The 24,738-nt window shown below is 34.4% G+C and overlaps 1 protein-coding gene across 4 annotated transcripts; it reads right to left on the bottom strand.

The window, feature by feature from the left end:
* On the bottom strand, positions 1-23,255 carry LOC128228456 (multiple epidermal growth factor-like domains protein 6). 4 transcript variants are annotated; one of them, XM_052939775.1, is made up of 10 exons: positions 14,146-15,212; positions 13,767-13,982; positions 13,071-13,265; positions 11,903-12,046; positions 10,670-10,807; positions 10,371-10,508; positions 9,969-10,103; positions 9,024-9,099; positions 6,542-7,451; positions 5,989-6,001 (listed from the first exon to the last, which is right to left on the bottom strand). In XM_052939775.1, the coding sequence occupies exons 3-9, from the start codon at positions 13,168-13,170 to the stop codon at positions 7,313-7,315; spliced, it is 870 nt and encodes a 289-aa protein (XP_052795735.1). In that variant the 5' UTR covers positions 13,171-13,265; positions 13,767-13,982; positions 14,146-15,212; the 3' UTR covers positions 5,989-6,001; positions 6,542-7,312. The 4 variants fall into 4 exon arrangements, 2 of the variants coding, with proteins under 2 accessions (XP_052795735.1, XP_052795736.1); XR_008259922.1 differs by lacking the exons at positions 5,989-6,001; positions 9,024-9,099; positions 9,969-10,103; ... (4 more) ...; positions 13,767-13,982; positions 14,146-15,212 and adding exons at positions 1-446; positions 1,096-1,249; positions 1,794-1,931; positions 4,632-4,865; positions 5,841-5,951 and having other exon boundaries at positions 6,542-7,309; XM_052939776.1 differs by lacking the exons at positions 5,989-6,001; positions 6,542-7,451; positions 9,024-9,099; ... (1 more) ...; positions 10,371-10,508; positions 10,670-10,807 and adding exons at positions 20,817-20,972; positions 23,140-23,255 and having other exon boundaries at positions 11,922-12,046; positions 14,146-14,388.
* Positions 23,256-24,738: the final 1,483 nt, after the last annotated feature.

The raw sequence follows: 24,738 nt of genomic DNA, 5'->3' as shown, positions 1-24,738 counted from the left end.
TTTTGGTTGTTTTACATTCAACATTTGTTGAACATAAGCTATGTAAAGTTTTTACCGACAAATATTTAACAAATAACAACAGAGTCTATCAAGTTATTACCAACATAATTGCGGCATTGAATTAAAAACTTATAGGATAACTTATTTATATATAGTGTTTTGGTAACGTATGCAATACACAAGACGCATGAAGCATAACCCCGTACATATAATTTGAACACTGCAGTAGTAGCTCAATTTCACATCATAAATATGAGAATAAGACAGCATATGTACCTAAGAGCATTTACATTCATAAATGTACGTGGACCTTTTACGTCGATTGCTTCTTCCTTTTTGACACGTGTCACTTCTGAAGAGCCTGATACATATGTGCATCGCTGTTTTTACGAGTCATTTCGTAGTGGACCTCGGATGCCCTTACAGCATTAGCATATTCTGTGTTTCTGAAAAGGTTGATATTGTACAATCCCATGTTAACAATTATGGTTGATTTAAGTCTTATTGCTATAAAAAAGTTGTATATATAGTTTCTTTATTAAATTAAATGCACATAAAAAAGGCAGCCCTCATTTGATATCGAACTTGTGATCACCTCATGCTCATGAGGAGAATAAAAGGTATTGTTTATGGGTAAGCCTCAGCTTGATGGACATCAAAGCATACTTATTTCGGGTGTACGGTTAGGTGAACTGGATCTAGTAAAATATAATTACGGTTGTGTGCAAGGTTGCGAAATTTAGTTTGATTTAAACAAATGTGAGTTGTATGTTGAACCACACCATCCTTTCCTCATGACCATTAGATTTTACTTTACAGAAATTAATTTCGATTACATAACAGAAAACTACTTTATACATGTATTTCATGTAATGAAAGTGTCTTATGCGAAGTTTAACCAGTTATTGTTTTTAGTTGTATATACATGTTCGTCCATCATCTTTTTTACAAATCTTCGAAAATATTTCACAAACTTTTACTATGTATATTTATCAGAACGTACCTGTAATGCTCCAACATTTATCAATCGTCTCATGCATTATTATTGTTATCAACTATATGAATAAGCAAGCGTGAAAGTTCTATCTTACTTACTGAATAACGTCTCTTTTCTTCGATGCCGACTTGTATCTTCTATATACAAGAACACAAGCAAACACCAGCCCAATAAGAAACAGACAACCTCCTACTGACGCTCCAGCCACCCCGGCAACCTCAGAAGCCGTAAAATTCTTCTTGTCTTTCGCATCTGCAAAGTTGCAAGGTTAAAGATGATTTACTGCTCCCTTTAGCTTTTCAATGCTATGGCTTTTACTTAATACAAAAATAACTGATATTCATTATTTCTTTTATCGCAAGTCACCTTGTCGCTGATAGTCAACTCATTTGAGTGTATGTCTTAAAAAATAAATGCAAACGTCGAAAAACATTTTCGGAACATAAATAAGACGTTCATCGCGGAATTTAATGCTTGGTTTACGATGATAATTTATGAACAATGTCTGCTAATGATAAACAAACGTAGAATATGAAATAGTGAACAATTGCGATGTGTGTGTGTGTGTTATGTGAACGTTAGCGACCTTAAACGAAATCCATTCTCTTTTATGTATTCTTGCGAAAGAACCATGTTAAATCTTGTCGCTTTGTTGCATTTATCATTTGACCTGAACACAAAAACACATTTTTAAATTATTTTGGTAGGTTAAAAACCCAATTGTGACGGCTTTAGTTTAAATGTTACGATTCTGACTGACCCATGTTTTTATTCTCGTATTTTGTTCTTTACTAACCGCAAAAATGTCACTTCCAGCCGTCCGCACAGCAATTGCATGCCCCATTTACTTTGTTACATCCACCTTTACATTTGTAACTGCAGCTGGTGTTGCACATGCGTCCATATGTGCCACCCGGACATTCTGTATTAAACACTATAAAGGAGACACATAATTTACAGTGCCAACTCTGTATCAAGAAACAACAAAGACAAACCAAATACCTGACATTACAGAGAACAGCCTAGTATCTAGAAACTATAGGGACCAGCCAAGTTTCCATCATCGTCATTTTCGTTGTTTCTAAAAATTACAGGGACTAGCAAACTAAAACTACAGACAACACAGGCGGTTTTTTATGTAATCATCAAATGCAGGGGCCAGCCCATTTTTTAAATACTTCAGGGCTAAGCATAGTATCCGGAAACTACAATGACCAGTCAAGTGTCAAGACATTACAGGGACCACAACCTAGTAGTCAGAAAATACACGACTTATACCAGTATGCAGACAATATAGGTGCACACTTAGAAGTCAATTACATGAATAAGCCAAATAACTAAATCAGCCTACAAAAGCCAAATATCAAGAAATTACAAGAGCCAGCCTTGTAACCATTCTACAGGGATCTCTTTAATATTTAGAAACTAAAGAAATTCCAGACCAGTAATCAAAATCTTGAAATATTTGCATTATTTACGAGCATAATATTAATGATATCATATATATCGTTTGATTTAAATTTCCAAGTCTAAAGTTTCTATCAAAGTTCAAATGCGTTCGATAAATTACAATTGTTGTATATTTCTTAACCACAAACAGATTGTGACCCCGGAATGAATGGTCTCCACTGTACTGGTCAGTGTGGTCATTTTGGACAGGTTAACATGTATGTAGTTTCTTGATACTAGTCTGGGCTTTGTAGTTTCCGGAAACTTAGCTAAACCCTTATGTTTTCCTTGCCCTGTCAATTATGGCCACCGGGGTGGACCTTGTAGTTTCCTTGAAAACCGGGATAACCATTATTCTAATAAACGGTAAGTTGTAAATCTCCAAATATGTCTTTATTTAAACTTATGTAACATTTCTTTTAATTTTGAATGATTTATTTGCCAACATTTTCTGGTTCAAAGAAAAGTGTTTTGTTTTATATCAAGGGGAAGTTACTACAATGGGTTTTAAAAGTAGTTCTGAAAGTTGATATTTTCACCCTTTATTTTGCAGTGAAAATATCAAATTGATATTTTCACTGTTGTTATGTCACGGATAAAACTCCATATTTAATAAAAAAGCATGAACGAAATATGTAAATTTGTATTAATGCTACATATGAATAGAAGAATGAAGAGAAGATATACTTATTTCATGATGACCTAATAGTTTGAAACTAAGAAGTAATATGTAATTTCGTACACACTGGTCATAAATGTGGCCACTAGAGTGTTAACATGCTTTTCCTATTACTTGACCTGGTGACCTAGTTTTTGACTGCACATGACCCAGATTCGAACGTGGCCTAAAGCTTATCAATATAAACTTTCTGACAAAGTATAATTAACATACAGTCATAAATGGGACTTCTAGAGTGGTTACAAGCTTTTCTTATGATTTGACCTAATCACCTTGTTTTTGACCGCACATGACCAAGATCGAACTTGGCCTAGAGATAATCAATATAAACATTCTGACCAACTTTTCAGGAAGATACAGTCGTAAATGAGACCTCAGGCCTCAATTTCTCGAAACTTCTTAAGTCCCTTATAACCGGATTAAGCTAAACTCACTATTTTTGGTTTTCAATAATTTGGATAATTTTTACTTCTTTAAGAGTCTTTACACTTTAGATAGGAATTATCTATATGTTAGTTAAATTAAACCATTTTCATTTATCAAAATTTCATTCAGGTATGTATTTTGAGTAATTGAAATATTAAAAGCTACATAAGCCTGTTAAGCTTAAGAAGTTTCGAGAAATTGGGGCCTAGCGTATTAACAAGCTTTTCCTTCAATTTGACCAAGTGACCTAGTTTTTTACCACACTTGACCCAGATTCGACCTTGACCTAGAGATTATCAATATTAACATTCTGACCAAGTTTCCTGAAGATACAGTCATAAATGTGACTTCTATAGTGTTCACAAGCTTTTCCTTTAATTTGACAGGGTGACCTAGTTTTTAACCCCAGCTGACCCAATATCAAACTCGTCCAAGATTTTATTGAGAGTAACATTCTGACCAAGTTTCATTAACACAGTGCCCAAACTGTGACATCTAGAGTGTTAACAGTCAAATTGTTGACGACGGACGACGACTTCGACGGATGACAGACACAGGGCGATCACAATAGCTCACCTTGAGCACTTTGTGCTCAAGTGAGCTAAAACAAGCACATAGATTATTCAACAAAACAATAGTTCTTGTTATTGATACATATATATTTATGTTGTACCCTTGTAATATATGCACAATAAAGCAATTTAACTGTTCACAACATTATCAGAACAAAAAGTACTATAATTATGCTTACATTCATTCATTCATAAGCTCATTCAGTTTAAACTACAAAAAGTATATACTTTGCCAATACACTTAATTGTTCAGAAAGTATTAGGCTTTGTTTTAATTTTAACAATGTCACTGTATTTTAGACATAGTAAACTGCCCCCCTCCCTCCAGCAAGAGTTTAGCAGCCTACTGACAAGATGACTGTAATAAACTATGATGTATTGATCTATTGATAGGGGAATACTCTCCAAGAAAATTGATACATTTCTCTGCATTTAATACATATGCAATTCTTGTCTCTTATTTCAATTTTCATAATGATCACAGTACTGAAGTCATTGAGATACATACTGCTCTCTGGTATAGGGTACTGAAGTGATCGTCCCATATGCCAACTCTGGTATCCTGGATGAAATGTTACTGGTAAATACAGTACTGAAGTGATCAAATCCCGATGCCACTCTGGTATCCTGGATAAAACGTTACTGGTGAATCCAACATACTGAAGAGATTAATTCTAGAAGCCACTGATATCCTTGATAAACCCTTACTGGTGAATACGGTCCTATAGTGATGAATTCCGATCTGAAACAGATTAACACCTATTTTAAACTCAGAATATAATAAACAAGGGTCAATGTGTTTACATTGACGCAGATGAACAGACTATCACACTAACAAATGAAGTCACCGTTGTTAAAAATATGTAAATATGGCCTAAGACAACAGTTATTCTAACTATATGTTTCATATAGACACTAACCAAGCTTACAATGTATCTCTTCAAAACAGTATTTTCATATAATATTTTTGTAAAAACAGACTTTAAAACTCCTATAGTTCAATTTCAGGCTGTATGCAACACATTCTGAAAGTTTGGCAATGATATATTAAACACTTTTAGAATGAGTATAAGCACCAGTGGTGTTTTCATAAAAAGCAGAAATAGCTATTTCCATTAATCGGTAAGCCACAAACTTTTAAAGAGTCATTATTTTCTCATGCATTGGATTATTCTGACCAAGTAAAGTTTATATATATATATATATATATATATATATATATATATATATATATATATATATATATATATATATATATATATATATATATATATATATATATATATTAAGACAGCACCTTTAAAATGGCCTGCCTACTCTATTAAAGATTTTTTCAAAGCAAAATAAGATTTTTCCACTTTATCAGCTTAGCGTTTATATAAAAAATGACATAGAGCCAAACTGAAATGCTTCCAGGGACAAATGGCGCAGCAAAGGAAATGGTAAAAAAACACCGAAACTGAAAAAGTTAATGACAACTGCTAGTGTTTTCATGTATGAGATGGATACATGATGTAGAAAATGCAGTGATAGCATAATTATGCTAAGTTATAAAAGAAAATTGCTTAAAGTATCTGTTTTGAAGGCTAGATTTGCCTTAAAATTAAGATTACAGCTCTTAACCAGTGTCTATAAGTTGCTTATTTACACCTGATTCGTATAAATCTCACTCTTTGGAATCATTTACACACAAACAAGTACTACAAAGTTAACTTACATCTTCATTCTGAAATATTAGATTCAGAGCTGCAACTCCTGGATCTAGATTGTAGGACCAATGTACGGGCGAAAAGCCGCAACAAACTGGAGCTTATTGGCACATCTTATTCTTGAAGCAAGACACAAAATCAATGTTTGACACAGAATAGGACTCTTCTACTGTAAAAGTATGAAAAATGCCTGTAAACACTCATTTGAGACATACATAACCTTTTATGTAGGAATTATGCCACAGTCAATTGTAAACACCACTCAAGCCCGGGGGATAGCGGGGATTTTGACTTTCAGTCCAGCCAACCCAGGGTAAAATCCCCGCCCTGCACGGAAGAAATGATGTTAAATTACCCACCAAATGCCCCCGCACTGCTATATTTTGCACCAAGACAAAACCACTGCATTCACCCGGCACTGCAGTGACACCTGAATGGTAAAAACACAGCCCTTTTCCCCGGCTATCCCCGGTTTACCAATGGACCTGGAGGGTCCAAGGTTACAACTGACTGGTGTATTAATGCGGTAAATGTGCAGAAAAGTTCATAAATTCCAAAATATTTATAGCAAAAAATATAAAATATATAGTTTTTTGGACGATTTGCAAAATTTTAATAACAACTCAAAGGTTAATCTTTACTAATCGAGTACCCAGATGCATTTTGAAAGCCTTTAAACCAGACTTTCTTAGAAATCTTTCTTACTTACAGACAATATTCCTTTCTAAAAAATCCTTGCCAAGAACGAGTATGGAATTCCATCACTAGACCATGTTTTGATCAGCATTGGTTCTTGTCCTCGAAAATACCTCTGTGGCTTCAGCAACCAGGATGGTTATATTAAATAAACAATAAATTAGTGTTTTAATTTATTAAAGCTGCACTCTCACAGATTGAACGTTTGGATCAAATTTTATGAAAAAATTGTACCGAGATTCGCTACAGAAACTTATTTTTTTGGTGCCAATCTGCTGTACCCTTTAAGGCATTTTGAGTGTATTTAGGTTTTTTCTTTAGTGCATAAAGGGAAAAGGTACTTATCTCAATCCCCCTGCTCACTCGTTATTGCTTTTGCCATCAGAGTTGAAATGTATTTTTTTTCAATGTATTAACTTCAAGTAAATGAATATATTCATGAATGATTGACAGTATGAATGAATGAAAAGTGGCAATTTTTCTTTAGATAGGGATCTCATTGTGTTGCTGTGATTGTGTTGTGATACTTGTTTGCAATTAATGCAATGTTTGCTTAAAAGAGCATACTAAATGTGCGAATAGATGTACAATACAGTCCAAAGACCAATGAAGCTCAGAAGTGTTTTTTCGAAAATGATATTATCTCAAAGCCGCAACAAAAACGGCATGAAAGAAATTTAATTCGGAAAGAAACAGTTCATCAATGAGCTATTGAAATAAACACTGATGATGATGTCATAACAAGCGAATGTTAATATCAAAGAACAAGAAACATACTGGCAATTTATTTCAGGGAAACCTTGACAAAAGTCTGGTTTATTTCCAAACTTATTGCCTCCAGTAATACATAACAAGGCAATACCTGCATTGCTGAAAATCTGTCCACAGCAGTAATGTCAAAAACCAGGTGGCATTGATGCATTCTGAAATACAAAAAAGTCTGTAATTTGTGCTAATCTTACATATCCCATTTACAAGTGATTTACACTGAAATTTAAACTATAGTAACACAACTTCTTTATGACCAAACATATTGCTATTGAGCATTAGTACCCTGTATGTATATGAATTTTTGTATGTCAGGTTTCTTTGCCCCATTTTATGGAAATAGTTTATAACAGGTTCAAGCTTTTTAAGTCCGTTACGCTTAAGATTTATCGAGAAGCTGGGGTCTTATGCACCAGTCAATTGTAACCACGGCCCCCCAGGTCCGGGGGTATACAGGGATAGACGGGGAAATGTGCCGTGTGTTTACCTTTCAGGTGGCCCTCAGTGCCGGGTGAATGCGGTGGTTTTGTCTTCGCTTTAAGTATAGCGGGTAATGGGCCTTACCTAGGTTCCCTGGGGTGCAGGGCCATTTAGCGGGGATCTTACCATCCGTTCGTCCCCACAGGGCGGGGATTTTAGCCAGGGTTGGCTGGACCAAATGTCAAAGTCCCCACTATTCCCCGGACCTGGGGGGGGGGTGTACAATTGACTGGTGTATTATCGCATGCAGATTTGAGTGAATCGCAGAGAGTGTTTACAGTATTTACTGTCAAAAACACAAACTTCTTTAGGCATCACATTTAGACTTTTTTACTTATAAACAAGCAGAAATTTTGACACAATGGCAATTTTATAACCAACTTGACCATGAAATTGAGTGTGAGCAAGCCAGTACAGTTTGACTTACCATTTGGGTGAAAAATACTGAACGGCGATGTAAATTGAAAAAATGGAGTTGCACCTAATTTTTTAAGGTGCATGACTAAGATAAGGCATGACGGTCTAAATATAGAGGTGCGATTGAATATTAAAGATGTGCACATCCATCTTAAATATAGAGGTGCAGTTGTATTTATGTAAGAGGTGCACCTCCATTTTAAAGTTTTAAAATACATATAGAACAGAACGTATGAATAAAGAATTGAGCAGCTTGATAATATACAGGTGCACCTGTAAAGTAAGTGTATTTTAGTAACATTGATGATTCTCTCACAAAGCCATGTTGTTTCATTGTAAAGGTATGGCAACTCTCACTCAGTCATGGAAGTTGTTTGGATGGATGGTTCGCCTTCTCACACCCTGGACTGACTATTTAGTTACAATATTTCACACGATCTGTGGCCCACAGAAAACCATCCACCCGCATTTGCCGATTTGTCTTTCAATCACAATCTTGCACTCTTATGGTGTCAGCCTTCCTCTCAACATATTCAGTCACAATCTCTCATCTCCCATAGTGTTGCTTGGCACGAGGGGTCACACGGCACTATTTATTTGCAATCTTTCACACAATCTGTGGATCAAAGCAAAACCATTCATCCTTACAATCACAATAACTCACAAAGCTATGGTGTTGGACCGCAACTGTCCATTTATCCTTTCAGTCATAATCTTGCGCTCCGCCATGTTTTTTTTGGCAGGAGGGGTAACCCCTCCGGCACCCTCCCCTTCCAACTTCTTAATTTAATAACATCTGTCACAAAAAAGTGGTGTTGCATTTCAGTTACCTGGTTTTTGGACTGCAGTTGTGGCCAGTCGAGCTATCTGATTGGGGCGATTCGATCCCTTGGGTGATCTCTTGGTCTGAGAATTATAAAAATGTGTTTGTCACTATGTACTCTATTATACATATAATAAACAAATAATCCACTTTTGGTCGTATATTTTTACATATTAAATATTTTAATATTACATACAATCTTTATCATTCACATGGTGTCGGACGCAACCGTCCATTGATCTTTTCAGTCATAATCTTGCGCTCCGCCATGGTTTCACTTGGCAGGAAGGGTTACCCCTCCCGTACCCTCCCCGCCCAACTTCTTAATTTACACACAAGTGGTGTTGCATGGCACAAGAGTTCCCTTGTCACACAATTCCTGTATATCTTTTTAGTTTCAATCTTTCAACCAGCGTGTTGGTAATTGAAAGGTGTTCCCATCCTTTGATCTCAGTCAAAACATCTCACTTATCCATTGTTGAGGTTCACAGACGGTACACCCCATCCATCTTTTCAGTGACAATATCTCGCTCAGCCATAGCGATTTCTTAACTGGTCAACCGCATGTCATAAGTTTATGAAATTGATATCTTCATTGTATGATTTACCGAAAAGTGGTTTTACATTTTTACAAAATAATCATACTGTAACTGGCTGACGTGACAAGCTCTGCTATGTGTACCGGTATAATCCATGGTCGTAATTCAATCGGTAATCCAACAGGAATTAATTCTTCGCAATTTCTATCCGATCAACAATGTTTTGAAAGAAAGTTGTGCTATGTGTGACCGTAATAGGGCTCTGCCGAGCTTCGCTCGGTTTGGAGCCCGTATAAAACAATTATTTATAATACGGACCAGTTCATTGTGTTTTGATTTTGCTGTTGGATTCTGGCAAAGTTCTAATAATGTATATATTATAATTTGTCACCATATTAAATTAAGCAACGTACCAATGTATTTACAGGTTTCGCCTTTGAAACCAGATAAACATCCGCCCAAGCAAGTGCCCGTTCCCTTTTTACACCCCGCAACGCAGTTTCCGCACGTTTCTGAGCAATTCGAGCCGTACGTTCCATTTTCACATTCTTTGTTGAAAGGCGAAACATGTTTTAGTTTCAATTTCAAAATATGAACGTTACTTTACAACCATTTATGGTAGATATGTATTACACAAAATGGTCACTCAAAATTCACGTTTTTATACATGTGTATGTATTGAATCTAAAAACGAGTGTCACTTTAACCAATTCTTCTGCAAACAATACATTCAAATTGTATACAAAATCGGTGTGTTTTTTTTAATTATACACATCTCTAGGCATAAACAAATAATTAATTATCAACTGAATTACCTTGGTCACAAAGTGTACCGTTCCATCCAGCATCACACCCTGCTGAACAATTTCCAGAAACCTTTTCACAATCTAATTCTAGTCCACAGTGACCACAGTTTCGCGAACAGTTTAAACCATACTTGCCAAGGTCACATTCTGTAAGGAAATATTGTTGCTGTTTTTTTTTTCTTTAAATACTTGCTTTTAATTAAAAGTAATGATGTTGATGTTGTTCATCCGTTAAACCACTGAAATATGTTCGACAAATGTATTGTATTGTTTTACACGTCTGACTGATTATATATTCTCCTACTCACCATCCTCACACTTTGGAGTTGGCTTATAGCCCGCTGTGCATGTCTTGCAGTGTCCATTGCTGGCGTTGCAGGATTCTCCATTGTTGCAGTGGCCACATTGATATGTACATTCCTCTCCCCACGTGGTATTACTACAAACTGTTTAATTAAAGTACAAATAGCATAATACAATGGTAACTACAGAAACAAGTCAAATAACCTCATATACACTAAACAACAAACATATAACAAACTAAATAACAAAGACGAACTAAACATATCCTAATTATATTTGCATCATCATTCTTTTTTGGCAATTGGACAGTCAGCGAAACAAGAGAGCTCCTCTTTAATTCGCATTTGATTGATTGGCATCGAATACCAAAATACGTTTAATCGTTATTATTATGTTATTGAATTTACAGGAAGAAGATGAGCAGCTTAACAGTAGTTTGATGATCTTGTTTAATGGTAAAAATCGCGATTTTAACAGACACATATCACGGAATTAACAAGACAACACAAACGTCGTAAATGACAATAAGCCATTTATCAACAATAAAGGAAAGCTCCATACAAGACAGCATTCCTTCACAGCCTATTGACACTAACACAATTCCGTGTAAGTCAGTAAAACAGAGTATTGGTTGAGAAAAGTATTAATTGCTTATGAGCATATTTTGAATTATTTTAATAACTAGTGGGGCGCTATTTCGCCGCATCTTATAGTTTCAATTTCATGGGTCTGTTTTCTTCCGTATCGTCACGCTCTGATGACGTTGGTGTCCGGCATGCATGTGCTCAATATAGTTTATGAACAGAAAAAATACTGGTTCCATCACCTTTACGTTTTTTTCTCAGGCTGATAGTATGTGCACTTTTTAAACGAAAGTAGTGCTTTGTGTGACCGTAATAGGGCTCTGCCAAGCTTTGCTCGGTTTAGAGCCCGTATTATTATGTTATTGAAACTGCAAGGACAAGATGAGCTTAATAATAGTTTGATGATCTTGTTTAATGGTACAAAATCCAGATCATAACAGACAAACATCACGGAATTAACAAGACAACACATACTTTGTAAATGGCAATGAACCATTTATCAAAAATAAAACAAAGCTTCATACAATACACTATTAATTCATCGCCTAGTGACACTACAACAACTGTCTGTTAGGCAGTAAAAAAGAGTATGTGGGTTGAGATTAAAAATCGGCGAAAGCCTTTAATAAAATTGGTTTATCGAGATAAGCTTACCATGGTTGCACAAACCATTCCTTCCTGTCGCCCTGCCAGCACAACCGGAAGTACAAACTGCGGTCAGTTTGTCCTTCATAGGTCCTGGGATTCGACAATGACAGGGAACAGAACAGTTGTATCCACAAAAGTTCTCCGGACAATCTGAAAAATACAATGGAAACTACAAAGATAAGTCTTGTTTAGAGACACATGAACCAAACCCAAACCAACACTTTACATGTCATTGAAACACACAAGAACACAAGACAACACACACTAATCACATACAAATTAAAATAGTGTTATCAATAAAAAAACAGTTACACTTTATACTTAGTTGTAATACACTGTATTTGGCTCGTTTGTATTTGGATTATAAAATGCATGCTGGTGGAGAACGGAACACCGCTATGATTGAATTTATATCAATATGACTATTATTCAATACACATTTTAACAAATAACCACTGTTTGTAGAAGTTCACACATAATATTAGATATGGTGCTCCAACATTTATATTTAAAAGGTATGTTTCTACTTTCGATTGCCATATTTGAACTTTCTATATATTTTCATATATAATTTTGAAGTAAATTATTGTGTGTTTTTTTATGACCGTTTCCAAGCAAAACAAACATAACTCAAATAGAAAATGAAACAATAAATTTTTGCAGTTATACCCTTTGGTTTATGTTTTATCTAAGATATCATTAAAGCGTCAATACAATCGGTCTGTTCATTTTTTGTACTTTTCCTAAAAAAGAATAAGGTTGATATCCTACTAAGCTAGATAGGCAAAAAACAACTAATTATATTTACTGAAAACAATAAGGAAATGAAAATTACAGGTACAAGCCCATTTGTCGAACTTTAAAGGATAAATACTGTTTAAGATCACAAGGCACGGACCCAAACGATAATTAACTACAGAAAAAACGTATAACAACACATACACAAATACAAAAAACTAACATATCACACACACATCAAATTAGCTTTATCATAAATGATTGTTTCTTGTTTCTATATAATACGAAACACATAACATTAAATTGGATTCCTTATTTGAAAGAATGATCTTTTAAATGCCAGTCAACACAAATATACAGAAGTAAGTATTTTATGTGAAAATATTTAAGTCGACGCAGTTACCTTCAGCGATATGTCTTAAAACAATTAACTTACATCCAAAGATTTGTATTTCACACACAACAAAGTGTCGTTTACCAGCCATTTGTCGTATTTTTAAATACTGCCCTTGTGACGTCAAGAAAATTCCAGTCATTGGTCGAAAGTCGGTTCAATTATCAAAAACCTCTTTGAAAAGACTTGTTGAATCAATTGATACTTCTATTCTAACTCCAGAATCTAGGAAACCATCTGAAATAGAATGTGTAGGAAGTGTAACATATAAGTTAATCCATCGCATCAATTTGAAACAAACTGTGTCCATATGTAACATTAAATTACTTAAGACTTATTATTCAATTATTTTGATTTCATATGATAAATATTGATTTTACCTCAAAATAACACATTGGTAAAGCTATTCACCGCTGATTAGGAAAGTTGTTTCTAATTTAGAGCGATTATCCGCATTGTTGTCACACAATAGTTCTGACAGTAATTCGCACATAATTCGGTTCACAATAGATTGCTAATGTCAGCAATTTACAAGTATACAGTTATTTCCTTCAAGTTGTAAGCTTTGGGCATCTTAGTTTTACTACTACCCATGATTTGTAATACTTGCATTAAATTTAAGAAAACAATTTGTCCAAAAGTTGTTTTTTGCCAATTTGAGAGGGTGTCTTTAACTCTTTATACTTTAAAATAAAACATAACGATATTCTCCTTATTCAGACATGCACAAACGTGTACCTGTTTGATATGCAGTGATCACTATCAAGTTCAAGTCTATTTTTTGCATCAGATCTACTTGTATCCATTTAGGCTTGGTGTCATTGCCGAACATCCCAGAACAAGCGCGTACATGCGTATTGTTTGTGTTTCCATAAACTGCTCCTGTTGGTGAATACGGCCCATCTATGCTGTTCGGGCTTAGAGTTAGCCCTTTCCCAAACGCAATGTTCCTTCCTAATATACAACTATACATTTACAAACAATAGCAGACAAAACAATTAAACATACGTTCTCATACAATAATTGTGGCAATCGACTAATATGTCGGATTTATATAATTATACATTTAGCTACCTTAAAGCGTATTCAATACAATGCATGATATTGTGCTAACTACCTGCGCTTATCTTAATATCACAGAGAACCAGCTGACTGTATTTGTTGGCCATCTCAATCCTGACTGAGTTCCCAATCAAAGTCTTGACACATTGCACAACCATGGTTCGATTCGTGATTTCGCTACCGTCGTGCTGGTAACACAGGGAACGACTAGTGTTCCGCGGTATATAGTTTCGGTCGTCATCTTCGTAACCCCATGATGTCAGGTTTTCTATGTAGACTTTATATCCGTTAAAGTGCGCTGAATTATACAAATAGACTTGATCAGTAAATACATTATTACATACGGGACCGACCACTGTTAGATTCATTCGAAACATGTCATAAAACAAGAAAGAGCTCTTCGCGCTAGTTGAACATTGCACACATGAGCAGAAACGATATGATTTACATTTTACTTAAGCCCACATAGTTTACGTTGAAATTATGGTCGATAGGTATTACGAATCAAAATTCGGAGAAAATATTTTTGAGTCTAAGTAACTTTTAATTAAAAGGTAGCATGTCTGTATTAAAGCGGACATTGTTTATGTGTAAACCCTACGTCATAACATCCGACTATCACACGTGGTAATTATATTAGTTTGCAAATATGTTTTCAACAATATATGGCTGTTTAAACATCGACCACCCTTTGCGTTCATTATCGACCTTCAATGAAAACAAATTAGTACGCAGAAAGAAGTACATGACCAATGATGAAAGAATGGACCAGGAGGAAAACAATAAGTTAAATGTCAGAACTCTTTGCAATGTATAGCGTTTGTAACAAAATACATTGTTTTAAACTTGTAACAGGGTAAGACACCATTATATTTTTTTCGACTTTCTTGTAGTTTGCTTTTTCCACTCATGGAACAGTGGTTCAAATTCCTGTGTCGGAATAACAAACCCGTTGTCGTATCACTCTTGCTCGGGTATGTACTATGGTTGGTATCGTTCCGATGTTCGTGTTGAAGGTTTATTCCCGACTTTTCGTTGCTAACTAGTCAGTCGTGATAAAAGAGTGTTTAGATACAAACGAACTTGACACTTTAATCAGCATAAAATCCTGATCCAGCCCTGGTGGAGAACATGTTGGGGGCGGGGGGGGGATACATTGGTAAGATTTGAAGATACTAAATATACCTGTTTGTACTTTTGCTTATGTTTTTTAAACAGCGCAGATTGCTTTGAACCTTTCATATGCCCTTCGTATTTAGGAAAATTGTTAATAATCAGTGTTATAGTTCCTGTTATAGTACATTTAATATATTTTGTCATTTTTATGCGATATATTTTGTTATGATGATAATGTAATATCAAATAGAAATTGAAATAATTGCGTTTATAATATAGAATATAATACAGCTCTACCCAGACATAGCACATTTATTACATTACGGAATATAAACGTAAATTACTTAATTAGCTGTGCCTGTAAAAAGATCACGTGATCTAGGCGCGAACACTCGAATCTTGAATGTGAAAATAATTTTGGAATTAATTAAAAATAAAAGCTTTATAAGATTAGTTGAGTTGTGGATTTAATGTATTTTAGTGCATGGAACACATTCACAATGAAATATAATGACTAAATCTAAAAATAAAAAGAGAAAAGATAGAAATAGTAGTGACAATGAAACCAATATCCGGAAAATATGTAAACAAAGAGGCCGGTCCGGAGATTCGGACACTGGAATTACATCTGTAAGTGATATTCTAAACAGGACTAATTCTGTGCTTTACGGTGATGAGAATTTAGACGGTAGTGTATTTTTGAGCACAGTTAGTGGAGTTACAAAGATCAGTACAGCCATGGCAGAAAGCAGCAGTGAACCTACAAACCGGGACTTGTTGAATGCCGTGAATGGTAGGCTTGAAACCGTAGAAAAAAAGTTAGGGGCCATTGAATCCTTAGAAAAAAGAATGGCATCTTTTGAGGTCGACATAAAAAAGTTGTGGGTAGCGCTGGATGACCGAGTGAAGAAAGTTGACGCGAGAGTAATACGTCTCGAAGACAAGGTGGAGGGGGTCGATATGCACGCGGCTGTCCTGACAGAGCGGATGCAGAATCTGGAAAAAGAGAGAGATACTCTGCGTGACGACGTATCATATCTGCAGTCTCAATCTATGAGAAACAACTTGGTTTTCACCGGGGTGCCCGAGGATAACACCGACGGGAACGAGCAAGCGGAAGCGACAGAGCGGAAGCTGCGTCGGCATCTCCAGGACGCCTTCAAGATCGCTCGTGAGGTAGCGGACAGTATTCGTTTTGAGAGGGTTCACCGGTCACCAGGTTCCCCAGTTGCGGGCAAGACCAGGAATATTATTGCAAAGTTTTCTTTTTTCAAAGACCGGGAAATGGTTCGTAAATCATGGAAACAGCTTGATGGGACCCAGTTTCGGGTTTTTGAACAATTCCCCCCGGATGTCATTCAGAAGAGAAGGAAGCTGGTTCCCCAGATGAAAGAGGCGAGGCGGCTGGGTAAGAGGGCTTACCTAGCCTACGACACCCTCTACATCGACGGAACTGCTGTGAGGGCATAGGGGCACGACGGCGGTGAGGTGTCCATCCTGTCGTGGAACATCAATGGTTTAACTGATTGTAAAAAGAGCAATACTGATTTTACTGATTTGATTAGTTCATTTGATATTTGTTTTTTATATGAAACTTGGACAAATTCATCTAGTAACGTTAATTTAAGCGGTTATAGTTCGTTTAATTTCTACAGAAAATTTCAACACAAAAACGCCCGTAGAAATAGCGGTGGTATCGTTATTTACTTTAAAGACCATCTAGCAAACGGCATTCAAATTGTAAAAAACCATTATGATAGCATTATCTGGCTAAAACTAGATCGTAATTTCTTTAATACTGAAGAGGATGTATATATTTGTGCATCTTATATATGGGGCGAAGGTTCGCCAGTTTACAATACATTTAACGTAGATCTATTTGAAATTCTAGAAGATGACATCACATATTTTTCTGAATTTGGTAAAATATTTTTATCTGGTGATTTTAATAGCCGTGTAGGCAACAAATGCGATTTTATTACACATGATAATGTTAATACTTTTTTGACGACCTAGACTATGTCCCTGATTATGCCTCTGTTAGGGCCTCTGTTGAAAATGTACATAATAGTCATGGGATTAAATAGATCTTTGTAAATCAACTTGTATTCGCATTTTAAACGGTAGAATTGGTGACAGTTGTAAACATACTTTTTATTCTCATAACGGATCTTCGTAATTGATTACTTATTAACCCATGAATGTAACTTTTCATTGATATCCAACTTTACTATTGGCGATTTCAATGAATGGAGCGACCACGATCCTATACAGTTTTCATTATATTGTAATAATTTTTCGAATAGTTACGATACATACACTGATGTTAAATTTAAATGGGATAATACTCTACGTGAACAATTTCGCACTGGGATTATTACAAAATTACCTGTGTTCGATGATATTGTTGATTGTATAAACTGTTCAAATAGATTGTAAATTAATGATGTTTAGATAGATTTACGGCTACAATCCGCAGTGTCGCGGACCCGTTATTTTCTAAACGTTGTACTTACAGTAACAAACCATTGTTTGATATTGATAGTTGTACAAAAAATGCAGATTGGTTTGATAATGAATGTGTTAATGCACGGCGATTATACCAAGAAGCTTTACATATTTTTAATTCGATTAAAACCGATATTAATAGAGCTAGTCTCTGTGCACAAAAGAAGTCTTATAAGGCTTTACTTCGTAAAAAGAAAAACTTTGCTTATCGTCAAAAAATGAAGGATATTGAGAATTTAAGAAAAAATAAACCTAGAGAATTTTGGAAATTTTTTAAATCAAAAAATAAAGTTAATAATTGTAATATCCCTTTGGAAGATTTTAAAACATTTTTTAAAAATCTTAGCAACAATACGTTTGATTGCAATAACGACGAGGCTGAACAGTTTTGTTCAAGTAATGATTTTGATGAAGATAACTCTACATTTCCAGAGTTAGACCAACCTATTTCTATTATTGAAGTACGTAACGCAATAAAGCATTTAAAACGAAATAAATCGGCTGGTAGCGACTGTATATTAAATGAGTACTTTATTGAATGCGCTGACATATTAACAAGCCACTTTTGTGATGTATTTAATAGCATTTTAGCGTCTGGTTTTTTTCCAGAAAAGTCGACAGAAGGTGTTATCATTCCACTCCATAAAAAAGGTTCTGTTAATGATGTCAATTATTATAGAGGAATTACACTTGTTAGTTGTTTTTCAAAAGTATTTACAACAATTCTAAATAAGCGCATCGAGCCATTTTGTGAGGCTAATGCCACTATTTCGGATGCACAATTCGGATTTCGAAAAGGTTGCTCAACAGTTGACGCAATTTATATTTTAATGTCTTTTGTGCAAAAATATATCAATGATAATAAAAGATTATATGTTATTTATGTCGACATGTTGAAGTGTTTTGATAGTATTTATCGCAATGCTCTGTGGCTTAAGTTGTATAAATCTGGTATAAAAGGTAAATTACTTAGAATAGTGAAAGATATGTATGAAAATGTTAAATCTTGTTTGAAATCATGTACATCTTACTCTGAATACTTTAGTTATGCCGTTGGCCTGCGCCAGGGGGAGGTTATGTCCCCGATTCTTTTTTCCCTGTTTGTAGAGGACTTAGAACTATACATGCAAGATAGCATCACTTCCGGTTTAAGCATTGATGACATTGTTTTAATTATGTTGCTATTTGCTGACGATATGGCCATTTTAGGGAAATCGCCCGAGGAAGTCCAAAACCATTTAAACACTCTTTACTCGTATTGCAAAGCATGGGGGTTAAATGTAAATACATCAAAGACAAACATAATGGTTTTCCGTAAACGGGGTGGAATACGTCGTAATGAGCATTGGACATATAATGGGCATACTATCGATGTTGTTGATAACTTTAATTATTTAGGTACTGTGATAAACTACACTGGAAGTTTTACATTGAATCAAGAGCATTTGGTTGGAAAAGCTCTTAAGGACATGAATACTTTATTATGTAAATGCAAAGAATACGACCTTAAACCTAAAATATTTTGTCAACTATTTGATTCTTTTGTTGGCTCTATATTGAATTATGCCTGTGAAATATGGGGTTTTAGTAAGTCAAAAGAAATAGAACGTATACATTTAAAATTTTGTAAGCGATTGTTACACGTTAAAATAAACACATGTAATGCTATAGTGTATGGAGAACTAGGTAGATACCCTTTATACATTAATCGATATGTAAGAATTATTAGTTACTGGTTTAAGATTTGCAACAGTAATAACATTATAATAAAGTCCGTGTATAAACAGGCCATTGATGACTGTAATAAGGGTTATATAAACTGGGTTTCTAAGGTAAAAAAACTGTTAAATGATTATGGTTTTGCATACGTATTTGATAACCCAAATATTGCGCATGTTAATGTATTTATAAACGAATTTAAATGTAGAATTATAGATACATTTAAACAAGAATGGTATGGTAATATTAGTAACAGTTCTGTTTTGGATATGTATAGAATTTTCAAAACTTCCTTTGATTATGAAATATATTTAGATTTAGTTCCAAAGAATTTACGTTTATACTTTGTTAGATTGAGAGTTTCTGCACACCCTTTAAGAATACAAACAGGACGTTATGCACGTTACAATATATCTCGTAACGAAAGATATTGTTTATGTTGTAATAGTAGGGACATAGAGGATGAATATCACCTCATATGTATTTGTCCATGCTATCGTCAGTTACGTGTAACTTATATAAAACGATGCTATTATGTTAATCCATCTGTGTTCAAATTCCATCAATTATTGGTATCATGTGATAAAAAGGAAGTTTTGAATGTTTGTAAATATATTAAAGAATCATTTATTATACGCAACTCACTTATAAATAATTTAACTTGATATAGTAGTTATGAAACATTCTCTCACTGCCAAAGTTAACATAATAATTATTTGGTATCCAATTTACATAATATTTTTGCTTATATTTTATTTTATTATATTATGTTTGTAAGTTTAGATACGTGACATGTTTATATGTATAACTATATGTATTACGACGATGTACACATGTATAAGTCGAATAAACTGTCTGTTCTGTTCTGTTCTGTTCCTGTAACTAATTTTTAAAATACCTCTGAGTGTTTTATGGTCTGATAACAACAGTTGGAAATCATTAAATCGTGTTTTGTTAGGACGTAAATGCTCCAAAATGAATTGATATTTCTATCAAATCCAGCAGATGCGACGTTTGTTGAGCTACAGGTTAAATTGTCTCCATCTTGGGCAAGGTATGTATACTTGGGTGGTGAAATATTATCTAACTGTCGTGACCTGTATGCATTCCTCGTTCGATTCGGGTCAACAAATTCGTATGCAATGTTAAATAAGTGACTAATTTAAATTGTGAGTTATAATGCAAAATACAGCCTATTTTTATCATTTTATAGGTGTATAATTATAATATAAAAAGAACCCGTTAAAGGTTCTTGTACATGTTTATGAAAATATTTAAATAACAATATTGAATAGCAACTTCATCGAATAATAAATACAAATGACTATGCTGCTGACGATTATCCTTGTATTGCTGATACTGCATGTTAAGCGTTTGTCTTACAGTACTGGCATGCGGGTCCAAACCAGGGTACTTCACACTCGTCACACTCTCCTGTTACGTCATCACACCTCTGGTTTCTAACGTAGTGACAAAGGTGTTCACAGTTTGGCCCGAAACGATGAAAACCATTACTGTCGACATTGCAGGCTAAACTCACTGAAAAGTATATATCACAACCTTCGGAGATCTTATAAAGTAATACTTTGTAGTATTCCCCAATATGTTGATCAGTTAATATATACGCATGAACGATTTATAACGATAAATATAGGTACAATCAGAGAAACAAATAATCCCTGCCAAAGTATATGTGTTTTGTACAAGGAACTTTTGTTAATAAAGGTCGTTCAGCGCGCATTATTTGCATAATGGCCAGACAATAATTGCTCAAACTGTCTAATGTCTTAAATACCAAAAGACACATAAGTTAAAATTCACTGCAAATACCAGTAACAGATACGTATTACCCTTTTTTAAATCTTAAGCTTTATTCTCACATTGAAATTGTGGTCCTATACACCATTGAATGCTCACAAGAAAGAAACATTTGTAAAACGAATACAACCTATACGTGACAGCTCTTGCACAGCGACATTTAAGATTGATGCAGTTGTTTGCTGTTATAAATACAAAAGATTCCAATATTTGAAAATCACAAGGAGTTAGTACTTCATGTACAAATGTATTCAGAAGGAGCTATACATTGACATTAATTTGTTCAAGATTCATTCGGCATCCTCGTGTCTTCAATTTACATAGTATAAAAAATCAATGATGCTTGTGTAAAGCTTTAAAAATATATATCACTTAATTGGTCAATCATTGTACGAAAACCGTAGCTGTATTAAACTGATTACTTTTGTCCATCCTTGTTGTTTAAAACAAGCAACGATTCGAAGCGTTTACTTTGGCGAGAAAAATTATTTTGAAATGACATCACCAAAATGACTTCACAATGCTTTTCAGACGAAATGTTCATCATAGTGAATTAAATTGAAAATTGTCTCGTGATCATCAAAAGTTATTCCCGTGCGCCAAAAGTGAAAATACTCTGTTTATTATATAAGTATCACATGCTTGAAAAACAATCTTATAGAAGCACGCACTGCATCATGCAAAAGTATCGCTTAAACTTAGACATGTCATTGACTGTAAAATCAAGCGCTCGACATGATGCTAGCACGGGTTGGTGAAATATTATCTAAGTGGCGAGGCCCCGAGTAGAAATACTTTGTTTTTGTATGATCACGAGTGTAATTGTCTGTTTCTTTTATGCGTATTTTTTTTTTTTTTTTGCATTATAATTTTTTTCTAAATACCTTTTTTTAAAGAGTGTTTTCTACGCCGTTTCCAATGAGACGCTGCTCAGGCAAAATTATAGCTGATGACAATTTCCTATTTCCGGTTCGTGGAGAAAAAGTTATCTTATAAAGTTTATTATTCACTCGCGATTTAGTGCAAACATTTTATGAGCAATAAGTAATGAAGTTTAATTCATAAATGCATCTATGCTCCAAATCGTTATAGTAAAAGCACTTTTTAATCAAACAGGGCATGAATACATAACCAAATTACTACGCCGCAATTTATTGAATTTAAATTTTAAGTGTCGAACGAGTTAGCGAGGATGGCCTTTGTATAAAACATTTTTTTTTTATCGTTTTAGAGTTTGTTTCATGATACATGGGTATTGAGTCATACCTCACTGTCATAGATCAGTCTGTTTCGCTTGGAGACAGGTAGTTCTACAGGTAAAGAGTTAAGACCACGCTAAGTTTTTGACAAATCTTGAGGCGTTAGAGGGGTATAAAACTACCAGCTGTTAACTGTTAAGTGAACATGGTAATTATGTTTGAGCAGATGTGTTCGTCTGTAATTTGTTGCCTATGAAAGCAAATGTTCAAATATTTAGCTTCAAAGTAAAACGAAACGTGTGAAAAAGAAGGATTTCCATTTTTCAAAAAGATAGTTAATTGTTTATGTTTACATCTACATTTTTTAAACCTATGCTCCTTTTTTAAATATTATTTCATTTATTTTTAGCAATATTTTTCAAAAAGACATGATTCGTTTTGAGGAAGGGGAGGTCACTTCAATAAAGTTGATTTTCAGTCCTTATTTTGCTATGAAAATATCAAATTAATATTTTCCCTGATGTTTTTCTCTTATAATTTTAATGTTCTTTTCAACAACCCCGGTTAAACAGAAAAAAAAATCACTGTGGAAAACGTTCCAAACACCTTTTACCACAGTCGATTGGATAGTTTTAGGATAAACAGTATATTCTTTTTTAATTACTGATGTACAAATGAACGAAACTTACGTGAGGAGTAAAATCTATTAAGATACATTACAAAATAAATAAATCCAACATGTCGGCAATCCCACATTATGAACGAATGTGAGAATCTGAAAAAAGGAAGTTGGTGAATAAGTGCATCTTCATATCACGAACGTTGTCAGCAAATATAATTGAAACTCAGTTTCTGTCGCCCTATGGTTACAATAGATTCATTTAAGCACTTCATAGTACCACTCTTAATACATGCTTAAGGATTGAATATTTTAAAACAATAAGACAAAGGGGGAATCTAACAATTAAGTTTAACAAGTGGTTCCTTATTCCGTGCTGTTTAATCTTTGATATCATTTGTTAGTCTTAGTGATCTTAATTTACTTCTATTATGCCCTATTCTATAGTTATCGTATTGTGGGGTTCAATTCCAATAGTTAATCAATCGCAAATTACATAGTTTACATGTCTGCCTAGCTATAGAACTGACCGTACATTACAATTGATATAAGGTTGCTGATAATTATTATAAATTAATCAAAACAAAATGTGTTCCATGTCTTCTCTGATTCTGAAATGTTTATTCGAAATTTTAAACTTCAGCTTATGTTTGAGAGCATCTTATTAGGACAAATGTATTTCTCAATACTAACGGTTTGTTCATCTAATTTGTGTTAACCTTATAATCATTTGTTCCAATCTAATAAATGTTAAGGTACTTGATATAGAATAACAATGCACAGTAAATTCATTTCCTCTGTAATTAGAATTGAATAATGGCCTTTTAGCATTATTTGAATTGTCAAGATTGTTTGCTTCTGCTAATTGTCACGTTGTTCATGGTCTCTGCTGAAGGCGAAGAATGTATAGGCTAACGTTCAAGTTTTTTTTCAACGGTCGTTCATTGTAACCAGTCATACTACGAGATGGCGTGTAGAAACGAGGGTCTGCTAAGAATAGAGAATCTAAATGTAGCTACGTTTGAAGGTATTCCGAAGAAAATTGTGTATTTAGACATTATAAACAACAAGCTAAGCGCTCTTGTTGGTGGCCCTCCAGAATTCAGTGGCTTACAAACATTACTTGCCAGTGAAATTACTGAATTATGATTCGTTGAAGATAGTCGGTGGGTCACTAACGAATTTCAGTGTGAATATGTCAATTGTTTTTTTTTTCCAGAATCAATGCAACACCATAAGCCTCTAGAGCATTTAGAGCCCTTTGGACTGCGGTTTACGGATATCCCATTTGATGCGTTTGACGGTGTTAGTGAAGTTCTTTTGAGTTTATCAATAAAGAAATCTTACTTACCAAACATTCCACAAGCTGTGCTCGTTGAAAAACATGTTTCAACTAGATTTTAAGGCAGTGTTATAAAGAATTATACCTTCATATGTACTTTTCCGCTTGTATCCAAGCTAGATTTAAACATGAACAAATGCAGCCTCAAAATGTTTCCAAATATGCTGTTATTGTTCCCTGCACTGAAAACTCTTAAAATTGCTGTAACTCGAATCAAATACATCGAGGAATTTCACATAATTATAACTTAAAGGAAAGAAATGCATTTTTTTATCTAATATAATGTTCAGAATGTTACATTATTTGTCTTGAAAGACGACAAAGCTC

This window comes from Mya arenaria, chromosome 3, assembly GCF_026914265.1.
Source record: "Mya arenaria isolate MELC-2E11 chromosome 3, ASM2691426v1".
NCBI lineage: Eukaryota > Metazoa > Mollusca > Bivalvia > Myida > Myidae > Mya > Mya arenaria.
The sequence above is the reverse complement of the archived record's forward strand: the minus strand, read 5'-3'. Positions and strand labels throughout refer to the sequence as shown.

Excerpts from the sequence above, each read along its gene's own strand:
- LOC128228456 (XM_052939775.1), bottom strand. The coding sequence starts at position 13,170 with ATGACTGGAATTTTCTTGACGTCACAAGGGCAGTATTTAAAAATACGA. Across the intron at positions 10,509-10,669 it reads AACTCCAAAGTGTGAGGATG|AATGTGACCTTGGCAAGTAT; the intron begins GTGAGTAGGAGA and ends ATTTCCTTACAG. Across the intron at positions 9,100-9,968 it reads CGAAACCTGTAAATACATTG|ACCAAGAGATCACCCAAGGG; the intron begins GTACGTTGCTTA and ends TATAATTCTCAG.